This window comes from Talpa europaea (genome assembly GCF_964194135.1).
Source record: "Talpa europaea genome assembly, chromosome: 5".
NCBI lineage: Eukaryota > Metazoa > Chordata > Mammalia > Eulipotyphla > Talpidae > Talpa > Talpa europaea.
The window spans coordinates 17,596,946-17,609,548 of NC_140071.1; the positions used below are offsets into that span (position 1 = coordinate 17,596,946).

A 12,603-nucleotide genomic window follows, 5' to 3' on the forward strand; every position below is an offset into this window, starting at 1 on the left:
ATCAGACCAGAATGGCTTGGTGGGCACAGTGCCTGAAGGTTAGCAAAATTGGCACAGTAGAGGTAGCTGCCAGTACTATAGAGAGTAGTGCCAGTGTCTGGATGGTACTGTCAGTACTATGGGGAATGCTATCAATACTTCGATGGTACAATCAGTATATAGACAGTACTATCAGTAAAATGACTATGCAGCTACTTCGTCAGGATTATGAGCTACTTGGATCTGTAACAGAAGACTGGAACTAATGATAGTTAAGCTGGGTGAAAAAGTTAGTTTTCATACTCTGCTGAAAAGTGGAAATATTAGTGTTCTAATCATTCCAGTCATCCAAATAGCCTCACCTATGATTAAAGAGTATGGAGAATTGAATCCCCTTTTTCCCAAGAGAACCGAGGACCGTGATCCCCAGCCAAGAGTTAGCACGATCATCCTCTGCTGTCCTGGCACACTGTCCTAGCACCACAATGACAGCGCTTAGGACAGATATGTGTCAGTGCCACCAGGGAAAGAGTGTTGAAGGCTGGGGAAAGGAAACTCTAGAGGCCGGTCCAATCCAGCAGAAGAATGGAATGAAGGAGAACCCAGCTCAGAGCTCACACAGCCCAGCGAGTTTCAGCCCCCGAGATGAATGTGCATCCAAGGTGCCAGGTCAGGCCTCCAGCAGCAAGGAAGGCAACAGTGACCGCCTTTCAGGTGTGGCAAATTGTTTCAACCCTCAGCCGTATAAGGTTCCCCCTGCTCCTACTGGTTGTTTACTGGGCTACAAAGGGTTTGCTGCGTTAAAGAAAAAAGCACTTTCACTTTGAAAAATGCAGGTGATCTGAATGCTGTGTCCTGACTTCTCAGTCATAACCTCCTATACCCAGAAATGAGATGATCCAGCCTTAAATATCTTTATTCATAGGTTTATTTATTCCAAATTGCTGATCCTTGGTCATCTAAATTGTATCACCTATGTTGATATGAATTGAAATTTATTTCTAGCAGTCACTTAGCATATCCAGCTGTGGTGTGGTGATAGCATTCAAGAACACAGGCCCTGAAATCAGAATGTCACAGGACAGGATTTTGTGTCCACTTCTAACTTTAACTTAATTTTGTGTCCTCATGACCTTAACTTTCTTTCAATCCTGGCTCTCACCCCCACTGGAAGGGGATAACTGCCATTCCTGTTCAAAGGGCTGGGGTGAGGATCAAATGAGATCCTGCACTGAAAGTACCTGTCGTGGTGTCTGACACACGCAGGTGCTGCGGCCCTGATGGCTCTTAGCATTGCTGCTCGACACTGAGCGCTTTCTGTGGAAGAAAGAACAGTGCGTATCAAACTCAGTTGCTACTCTCAAGCAAATTCTACTTCTGTTGGCAAGAGAATGTTGATATGAAGAAACTACAAGAGAATAATAAAAAGGAAAAGCACCCAAGCATAATGCTAGGATTTCAGAGCATAAGATGTTTTTGTGCTAGCAGCTGAGTCTTCAAAGATGCCCAGGGTTTTGGAAAGTGGAGTGAGAGGACAGGAGGTCTACATGGATTTTTCTGTTGGGGTAGAGAGGAGGCAGCAGCATAGGTGAGCGGAGAGGCCTAGGAGCGGGGCTGCAGAGGAGGACCTGGAACTGACCCTTTGAGGAGCATTCTGTGGGGGATTAAAGTGATTTCCATTGAGTTAGCAAGATCAGGTTATAAGATTTGCAAAGGACCCAGAAGTCAAATGGGAAATCCAGATTCAATTCAAAAAAACAATAGAAAACAAATTGGCTTCTGAGCAGGGGATGCTGGGCTGACTTCTATAGCCCTGAGCCTTTGTTTCTTAACCATATCACATCATTATGTCTCTTAAACGATTCTTCTTTAAACTATTATTTGTCTCTCTTTATTTAGATAGGGCCAAAATATTTGGAAAGATGATTGGGCAGTTGTTCCAAGTTGTGTTCATACATATCACAAATACTGTTTGCTTTGAAAGTCATGTATTACATGTCTCCGTATCTTATCTCTCACACTTTCATTCATGAAAACCAGCCTCTTCCCCACTTACTCAGTGTTACCCTAGAAATCAGTGGGCAGAGCACTCAGAACTAACTGTGGAGGGAGGAGGGAGAGTCAGGATGGGGGAGAGTGGCCAGCTGCGGGTCCCTCCCTCTCACCTTGTCCTCCGCGAATGTCGTGTACACGGTGTCTCCAGATGCCCAGCACTGCAGACTGCTCTTCCTCCTGTATGTTATTTCACATTTTAGGGAACAGCCCCCTGATTTTAAGCCAGCAAAATAATTCTCAAAATCCCCTGGAATTATGTATAGTAGAGTGTATCTTCTATTACCAAGAACAAGTAGGAATATAAAATGATAGCACAATGATCTCCTCCCTAATGGGACAAAAAACTCTGTACAGAGAACCATTTGGGAACATTCTTCTGGGCAAAATGACTAAATATGATTAACTTGCAACAAGGACGCCATTCAGCATTTACCAAGAAAAGAATATGGCAACAGATGACTGCCTTCGAGATTCAGTCCCCAGAGGTGTTCGGGCTTCCAGAGAAAGCTGGAGTTCAAGGAGCTCTTTCTGCTTTGGGTGTCCCTCATTTCCTCACCTTGCAGGACACCTCTCAGGTCAGCTGGCATCTGAACAGCAAGCTTCTCTGTGAGCACAGCTGTCCCAGGAGTGGCAGCATGGTAGCATGCAGGGCCCCTACCCCTATATTCCAGGAGCCCTTTGATCTGTTGACCATCACAACCACCTCCGCTCATCCCCCAAATCTTCCCTGGTGCATGGGATGGCTCTGGTCGGGAGCTGCCTGGCCTCCTAGGAGCCAGTTTCAGTCTGAGCATCGCCTGGCCCTCCTGCAGCAGAAGGAAAGGAAGACTGTCTGTCAGTCAATCCATCCATTTGTTCATTCATTCCTTGCCAGGAGGCTTCTGCCCAGACAGCCACTTCATCTCTGCTCTCCCATTGCCCTTCACATCTCCTTCCCAGCCCAAGGTGAGGAATCCCAGAGGCCAGTGAGCCCCATAAGCAGGACTCATTCATACGGTCATGAGTCAAAGAGAGCTGAGCTTATGAACTGGCAAACCTAAATTCTAGTATTCTAAAATGAAAGAGGTTGCCTTGCTGATAAAGTTCGCCGTTCTCATTTTTACTAACCAAAAAATAAAAGGAGGACAAAAGAAAGAAGAGGGGGAGAGAGGGAGGGAGGGAGGGAGGGAGGGAGGGAGAGAGAGAGAGAGAGAGAGAGAGAGAGAGAGAGAGAGAGAGAATGAACACAAAAAGAAAAAAGATAAGAAAAAAGAGGAAAAAATAGTCTCTAAAGACTCAGGAGCTATCACACTTGTCCAGTCATCATTTTTTGCTCCAGATATCCATGTACAAGCAAATAGATCACATTTGAAAATGAACTTTAACCACAGTGATGTTATTTAAAGATCTTTCCAGATAAGTAGAGCAAAAGCTAGAGTGTGGTTTTTCAGGTTAAAATGTTGTTTGCTGTCATAAACAGTGGGAAGTGGAGGTTGTTGCCTGAGAGCTCTGTGTTTACAAGGTTCCTGTTTAGAACCTTGTTTAGAAGCAGCAACTTTTTAAAATATATGAGTGTGTATTTTATGAGTGTATGAGTAACTTTTGATGTTTTACTTTTTCTCCTCTTGGGAGGCGGCTTCTTTGTGGGTTAGGAGTGAGTGTTCAGAACCATGTTGATAGGGTTCATACCTTAAACTTTGTGGCCTTGAGCAAGTGACCTCAGAGTGCCTTGGTTTCCCCATCCTAAAACAGGGTTAACTAGCACACATACCTTGTAGGATTCTTGTACAGATTTGATGACTTCATGCTAGTTCAGTGCTTGACTCTGCCGGGCAGACAGAAAGCGGCAATAAATGTTAGAGATTTGTGATGGTGCATGGTGATGCTGGTGATGCTGGAGATGCTGGTGATGGTGATGATGATGCTTGCAGTGCCCATGAATTATTTCTGAGTCATGTGATTTATTTGTGGATGGACTAATAAGTTGGCATTTCCATCTCCTGAGTGTAGTGTCTACTCTTTGGAAAGAAAGAAGTTTCTCCCGTTGCAATGCCACAATGACAAGGAATCCAAACTGTAGTCTCAGGAAACCCTATGTGGTCAATACTTATGTGGAAGATCCAGCTTTTATGTTGGATTTTAGAGTTGTTTGTTTAAAGTCATTTAACCTTTCTTTCATAGACCTTATGATGGAGGTTATTATGGAGATTATTTTTAACTAATATTCCTAAATTGTTAAAAAAAAAAATACATTGGTTTAATGTAACCAGGTCAATAAAATACTGTAACTGAGCTGCTTTTGAACAAAGTTGATTAGCTGCTTATGACAAATGTTTACAGATGTAAGTGAACACACAAATTCCTATACCAACCTAGCAAATGTAGTGTCCTTGTTGAATAAATGTACACTTCTTTTAACAAACCTGTAAATCAAGCATGTATCCTTAAAATGAAGGTTACTATTCAAAAGAAGATAGCAAATCTTTCAGTGTTAAAATCAGGATGTCACAGGAATATTTCTAATAAACAAGTGAGCCAGGACCCAACTACATAAAGTCAAAATACCTATCCTTATAAATGTGACTTGAGAGGACTTTGATCCCACTTTCTCTTCAAGGTATCTGACTTTAAGATATTCATGAAACTTCTCCTTTATCTTTAAAACAAAATATGATGGCTGCTTCCGTGCTTTGCATTTTCAATGCACCCACGCAAACATTTCTAGACTGCCAGACTTTTCCCTTTTAACTAAATGCTAGTGAAAATTATGGCCCCTGATTTCAGCTATAAACTTATCAGGGTCTGGTTTAAACATCTGGAACTTACGATTTTCCCCTTGCAATGGTGTGACAGAAAGTCACCAGGTTAGGCCACTCCTTCATCCCCAAGTTAACACTCAGTTAACACATATAACCAGAGTATTCACAGATGATACATTATTCAGCAGTGTGGTAGATAGGATAAGAAAGGCCAGTGATGAACAGCTGTTCTTTTTCAGTTGTTCATTCAAGAACACAATCTATGTTCACATTAATCTGTGTTTATAAACCAAAAGTTCCCTCAAGAAGATGATTCACCGTGATTCCTGGCAATGGCTGATAGACCCATGTGCCACCCAGCAGGGTCACAGCTCAGACAGGGAACCAATTCATCTTCCTCAGTAAAATGACCACAGTCAAATTGCAACCTTTGGAACTCAGTTCTGGGAAAAGAAACTTAAATTCTTATAGCACTTCCCTAAATTCATAAAATAAGAAAACTAGAAACTGCCTAAATTTTATTTTCTGTTTTTTACTTGTTTGGGCCCCTTCTATGTTATGATAAAATTTTCAGTTTATATTGAAAAGTATCTGCAATTTAAAATGTAAGCTAGTTAGGTATTTCAGATGGCTAGGGGAAGAAAAAAGCATTCTATCCCTGATGCTAAAAGAAAATAGTGGAGTGAGAAAAGTTCTCCCCACCAAATAATCTGCTGTTCTAGAAGTCTACAAATCTATTGATGTGGCTAATTTGGCATTAGGCTGTTCCCATAGTAGAAGGTGAATATGGTGTTTTATTCATTAATAGGGAAATAATCTTTTGACTTGCCCACTATGTGCCACGCTCTTTTTAATTATTGCAGTTATTATTTAATCTAATAGAACAACTTCATTATTAGATAAGGAAATAGAGACTCCAAGACCTTTACTATCTTTCCAAGGGTACAGCTAGTAGGACAGGGTTCAAGCTAAATAAAGAACATTTTTTTCTCAAGGGAGAAAAGTAAAAATAAAAACAATTTACTAAAGTTTAGAATGGAAAAATTGTATTATTAAATACAGTTAGAGGGCCTCCCCCAGTGGTGCAGTGGCTGAGTGCTGGGCTGCAGGGCTGCCTGCAGCCTCTGCTGTGCCTGTTCAATCCCCGGCTGCAGGCAAGGGTCCCACATGGCGCGACAGACCTCTCCTGCCACGCCCGCTGCTCCCCTCAGCAGTGTATTTTGTCACTCTGCCTGTTTTGTTCCCTGCTCTGGCTCTGGTGAATCCTCTCACCCTCCAGCGCTTCTGACTGTGCCCAGTGAGTGTATAAATAAATGAATAAATCTTTAAAAAAAAAAAGAAGAAACAAACTTTAAAAAAAAAATACAGTTAGAAAAGTTCATTAAAAGACAAATCAGAAAAACAAAGAAAACCAATTTACAATTTCATCACTGCCATACACTGAATCATCATTAGTCCTACATCACTTGTTAATATTTGTAATTTTTTAATCCCTTCTCTAGGATATTAAACTAATTCTGCAAAGAAATGAGCATGTACAAGGAAGTGATGGAGAAAGCTCTCCTTCAAGACTCACAGAGGAAAAGAAATGAAGAAAGGAAGGTGGATTTTATAATTTGGCAGTGAATCTTCCACACATCGGATGTGAATACAGTGTCTGTCATGGGTTATGCTTGAAAGTATAGAGATGATTCTTGGCAGCTTCCGAGGGCCACTGAAAAGAGGGCCTTTCTGAATGCAGAGAACATTCTGTAATAAATTTTACATTTCAGAGCAAAAATCCAAAGTAAGAAAGAGTGCATTTTGAAGTGACCCTGAAAATAGAAGTCACTAGAACAGTACATTAAAAAAAACACACCCATATGACAGGTACAATCCCTATGAGAATCTACATCTGGCAGTTTTAGTGAAAAGTCCCCCAAAGTTCCATATCGGGGTAACACAACTGTGACCACTTTCTTTCTAGTTCTCATTCTGTGAGCATAAAACTTGAAAGTTCACCCCACGACTGGGAAGGACGCAGCACTGTGAACTGTAAGCACTGTCCTGCCGTCCCCACGCCCTGTCGTCAGTTCATAATTCTTTCTAAGTCTAATTTTCCCTTTATAGATAGATGTGCTTAGTCAATTACATCTCTTGTTTTATAAATTAGTGACTCAAGTTCAGCGATACTTAAGAAAGTGGTATTTTTTTGCAGTGAGTAATAATGTATTCTCCGTGGTGGGCCTTCCATGATTCTTTTTCAGGTTTCCTCCCTGGCTGCTCCTTCTGAGGATCTCTCACCAGATCCCCCTTTTCTACTCAACCTGTAATTGTTGGACGACCCCATCACACAGCCTCCTTGATCAGTGCCCAGATGATCCATCCATTTCCTTGCTTCTGAGGGCATTATAGCGACTAAAGCTGAAATGTCTATTCCCACCCCCGCCCCTCCCCTGCAAACCCAAACATCTCTCTTACTGTCCACCTGATTTCCACACAGATGACAAATTATCTCAAACTCAGCATGGCTGAATTCCTGATTTTCCTTGTCCTCAAATCTGCACCTCCCACAACCTTCCCATTTCAGGTAACTCTGTCCTTCCTATTTTTCAAGCCAAAGATCTTGATGTTATCCTTCACTTCCCACGTTCCCTCATAGCCTACTTTCAGTCCATCAGGAAACTGGGTAGACAATATCTTCAAGTGTATGTTTAATGTGATCTTCCTTGCTCTCCTCCACTAGAAGTATAGTCCAAGCTACCACCATTTCGTGCCTGGATTTTGCAGTAGACCCTAACCCACTCATCCTAGTTCTGCTCTTGGCCCCCGATAGCTGACAGAGAAAGGCTTTAATAATGCAAGTCAGGTCAAAGCTCTATTTCCATCTGATCTTATGCAGTCTAGCCCAAATCCTCACCTTGGTTTTCACCTTTGCCACCTCTCTGATATATTCTACTATTCACCTTGCTCACTCTGCTTAAGCAACAAATACACCTCAAGGCCTTTGCACATGCTCTTCTCTCTACAAGAATGATTTTCTCCCAAATAGCCATATGACTCCTGACTGCCTTCAGGTCTCTGATCAACTGTCACTTTGACGGTAAAGACTTCCTTTAATACCCAATACAAAATAGAAACAACCCACCATCCCTCACTCCTCACTCCACTTTAACTCTTTCATTGCACTTATCAATGACACATCAAACACTATGTTTACTCTTTTGTTTGACTGTCACCCCACTAGGTTGTGAGATCCCTCAAGTCATGGATTATGTGTATTTCCCTTATTTCTGTGCCCCAGACCCATTACTAAAACTATAGCTAGCTTTAAGTTGTGTTGATATATTTGTGCAAAATGAGTGGAAATAACACATTTAGACAACAAGGAATTTTTAGAGAGTGGCACATTTCTTAAATTTCCTTCTGTGGGCTAAGGTTTCCTCAAGGCTCCATGATCAGAACCCTTGTCTTCCAGATGATAGAGAACGGTACCCAGAAGCATGCCTGAGAGATGAAGAAGAAACTGCATGAAATTTCAAAATTTTAACTTAGTTGATTCACATGCAATTCTAGTTACTACCAGGTAATTGTAGTTATTCTATACCGGGGAACAGGGGAATATCTCAAAATAGAGTTCAAATAAATAAAAATGTCTTGAAAAGGACATGGGCATTAAACTAATCCAGATTCCATTAAAGATTGAGCAAGACGAGACAACATCACATTAAAGGAAAAACTTAAAAGCAGAAACAACAACATCCTTCTGCAATAATTTTCTTACGCAAGGTTGTTAAATTAGGAAATTGTAGAATCGCCCTCCAGAGGCCCTCTAACTCGTCTGACTAGCAAAGACCTAAGCTGAGAGCTGAGCACATGGGAGGTCCGCCAGCACAAACTCAACCTTCAGTAGGAGAGTTGAGCAGTTATGGTGGCCTGGCGTGACCGAGGGAGATGAATGTTTTCTCACTGCAGGTCCTGGAGCAGGTGACAGGTAGAATTTCACCATCAGAGATTGCATGAGATTTTCCCAGGGAAAGAAAGACTATCTTAGGAAATCACCTCAGTCAAGTCTTACAATTCTAGTAAATGTCCAGGCGTCTTCAAATCATTCTGATACAGCTTTTGTACTAAATATCATTGCACTAAATGCTCTCCAGCTTTTGTGAAATGAATCTTGCATCTCATCCTAATTGCTCCCTCCCCCTGGATACATTGTTAAAATAACTCTCACTGCAATCCAGGATGCCAAAGCCATCACTGGTAGTGCATGCGGACATGCAAATTTTGAGGAGACTGTGGTGACCAAAAGAAACTGATGACTTATACTTTATTTACAAATAACTAAAACATCTAAGCCTGTGTTTTATGTGCTTTAGATAAACCACATTCCACTATCAAAATGCTTGGCTATTGTAGCACAATCCATTTAACCTAAAACCTCTAATTGCTCATTTTCGTATGTCTTTAGTCAAATTCCAATTGCTTTTTCCCAAATATTCTGGTCCAAGTCTTTCTTTCTCTTCAAAATCTTATCAACGCTTCACCCTTCTTTATAATCAAGAAGCAGAAAGTTAGAATGTATATCACTAAAGAATGTGTGTTAAGCACTTGTTATGTGCTGTGAGCTGTGCTAGGTGCAGGCATAATTTTTTCATTTACTCTTATAGTAATGCTTGGAGTCAGTGTTAATTGTTCTCCTGTTCACCTAAGTATACAGAAGTTCATGGAAGTTCTTAAGTGACTTATGCAGAATCATACAACTGACTCCTGACAGCACTGTGATTTAGATCCAGCATCTGACCAGCACCAAAACCCAGGCTCTTTTTTCTACACACACACCCCCCAGCCCTGCCCCACCCCCAGCTTCCCTTGGAGAGGGTCACTGAGCACTGAGACCATCCAAAGCGAATCTTCTCATCTTTCTTTCCTTGACAGGACACACAGGTGCCTGTGCCCTGTGTCCTGGAGTCTCCGCATCATCCACACTTACTTTCTTTTCCTCTCCATCAGTCCCAGAATATTGAACCTGTTGAGGTCGAAGCATTTGTTCCTACTGTGCTGTGGTCCTGTTCCCTTCCTAGTCATTATTTCCTATATTTATTTTCAGACTCTGCCCCCTGGTTACTTCTTCTCAGTAACAAATATGTTCAGGAATTAGCTATGGGGGGGGGGACTCTTCCTCTGCTCTACTCTGCTCACCCCTGGAGTAACTGTTTTCTCTCTCAAAACATGGCCATACCATTTTTCTTCATTAGCATTTAGATGTGAAGAATTTAATGTTTGATGTGGAATGATGACCCTGTCTTGCCTTCCAGGATTATCGTATACTTTTGGAATATCACTGAATTTGAGTCACTAATGTTTTATTGAGTTTGTTTTTGGTCTTTGTTCACTAGAGATATTGGTCTGTAGTTTTATTTTCTTACATTTGGCTTTATTTCAGGTTAATGCTGACCTCATAAATAAGGTAATATTTCCTCTTTTATTTTTTAGAAGTGTGTATTCAGAATTAATTTTCCTTCCTAAGTATTTGGTTGGATTTCCAATAAAGTCATCCTAACCTGGAGTTATCATTGTTGAAAGCTTTTTTGTTTATGGATTCAGTTTATTTAATAGGCATAGGATTATTCATATTATTTCTACTAGGGTGAGTTTTAGTGTCTTTCAAGAAATTTTACTATTACATGGAAGTTGTTAAATTTATTGGCAAGAAGCTGCTTTTATATTTCTTTATAATCCTTTTAATATTGGTAAGTTCTCTAATAACTATTCCTTTTTCATTCCTGATGCTGGTAATTCATATTTTCTCTTTTTCTTGATCAGTTCAGCTTGATATTTATCAATCTTACTCATCTTTTCAAAGGACCAGTTTGTTTTTAATTGTATTATTTTTTATTGTGGTAATGTTGGTTTTCAACACAGTATATGATTTAGGGATATAGTTTCACACCTCTTTAGCTGTATGTCACCACACCACGCCCACCACCAAAGCACCCAGAGTCCTCCACCAGAGTCTACTGGGCCCCTCCCCCATTACTTCCCTCACACACCCTCCCCCTGTGGTAGCCTCAATTCAAGGAACCATTCTTTTTTTAAAGTTCATTGATATTTCTCTAATTTCTCTTGGGTTACAACCAATCATGTATGACCCCTAAAATAACTTACATTCTTCTCACTACTACACTAAAACAAACCTCATGAAGTTCCCAAATAACATTAAAATAAAAGTAGAGTGGCAATTTTCTCATTATGTCCTGCTGTCAATCACTCCCTTGTTTTAAAAATTCTCTCCTCCCTTGGCTTCCATGATGTTAAGCCCTACGAACTTCCCTTCTATCTCCCTGGTTACTCTTTCTCCAATTACTCTGTTTAGTTTTATTTTCTTTTTCCTACGTCTTAGTCTATTCTTTCTAGGCTATTCCAAACACCTGCTTAGTTTCTATTTTCATCTACGTTAAAATGACCTTTTAAACTTTCATTTTTCTACTGCAAACTGGCTTCTACATACTCCTGAAATAATCTTTCAGAAATAATCTTTCTGAAAGCATGTCACATTTTTACTTAAAAAGCTTCCTTCTCACCCCTTGCTATCAAATAAATTCTACATCCCTTACATAGAATCCAATTCTCATTATGCTTATTTTTTTCTCACACTCGGCTTCACCTAACTTCTGTCATTCACTAGACACAATAAATATGGAATGGGTTAATGAACCAAGAGGGATATCTCCGTTGAACAAATTTGAGGAGATGCTGCTATAATATTATATATCCCCCCAATTTTACTGGTGTATTTGACATATTATCAAAAATTACAAATTTGGGTTGCCTGTTTCTGCTTCCAATAGTTTGTCTGCCATATTCTCTGACAAAGACTTAGCAAAGCATCTTCTGCTTACTAGAGGCATCATAGAAGATTCTGGTGAGGCAAGGATAAACAAACCTACCAGCACATTCACTCCAGTTCTTAGCTTAAGGGTAGAGTGAAGTTTTGTTTTCAAGCTGGTGTCAAAACAAATCTGGAAAGAGGTGCCACGAGAGTCTTGTGGCTGCAGTTCAAAGCCCCAAAGGGCCACGGTGGGCTCCATCCTCACCTTGAGCACTCAGCTCCAAGCAGATGCTGTTGTGTCTTTGCTCACTTCACGCTAACCGCAGGGAGACAGCAACACCAAATACTGTCTGAAACAGCCTCACCTTGCTGTGCCCCCACAAACCAGGCCCAAACCACAACATCCTTCTCGTGAAAGGCAGACTTCACCATGCACTGTGCAGGCTGAGGGCTGACTCTCCTTCTCCCATCAGTTTCTCTGTGTGAGCCCATTTCAAGGTGGTGTTCCCGTCGAGCCAGGAGAGCCCCCACAACCCTGCTTCTCAAGTGTCTGAGAGAAGAGTGCCTTCTGGCAGAAGACATTCCTGAGCTTTCTCGTGCTGTAGGAGAGCTTCTCAATTCCTTTCTGAATGTCACTACCTTCATAAAGTTTCCCCACTATGCCAGTGGCATCGTTTGGAAGTTCCTTTAAAAGACTAGGGTGGCATTTAGAAAAATAGACTGCCATTTCTTTCTCAGAGGGCAACTTCCTCCAATCTGATATCCATGTCTCTACAATTGCATTTTCCCAAGGGAAAGGCAGCCCGCTGGTAGTGATCAATATTCCTTGGGCATTTGACATGGGTTAGACACAAAACTAGTCACTTCCTTTTTTTTTTTTAAAGATTTATTTATTTATACAAGAACAGGGGTCCAGGCCAGATGCACAGGAGGGTGAGAGGATTCACCAGAGACAGATTGGGGAACAGAACAGGCAGACTGACAAAATACACTGCTGAGGGGAGCAGCGGGTGAGGCAGG

The 12,603-nt window shown here is 41.1% G+C and overlaps 1 protein-coding gene across 1 annotated transcript in view; it reads left to right on the plus strand.

Annotated features, from left to right (window-relative positions):
- The window catches only part of SPEF2 (sperm flagellar 2), a gene marked incomplete at both ends in the record, with an annotated part of 130,042 nt that extends 123,678 nt beyond the window's left edge, over nt 1-6,364 (plus strand). Inside the window, one exon of the mRNA XM_084233900.1 lies at nt 6,275-6,364. Within this exon, the coding sequence (XP_084090026.1) occupies nt 6,275-6,364 (90 nt within the window). The remainder of the gene's footprint in view (nt 1-6,274) is intronic.
- Nucleotides 6,365-12,603: the final 6,239 nt, after the last annotated feature.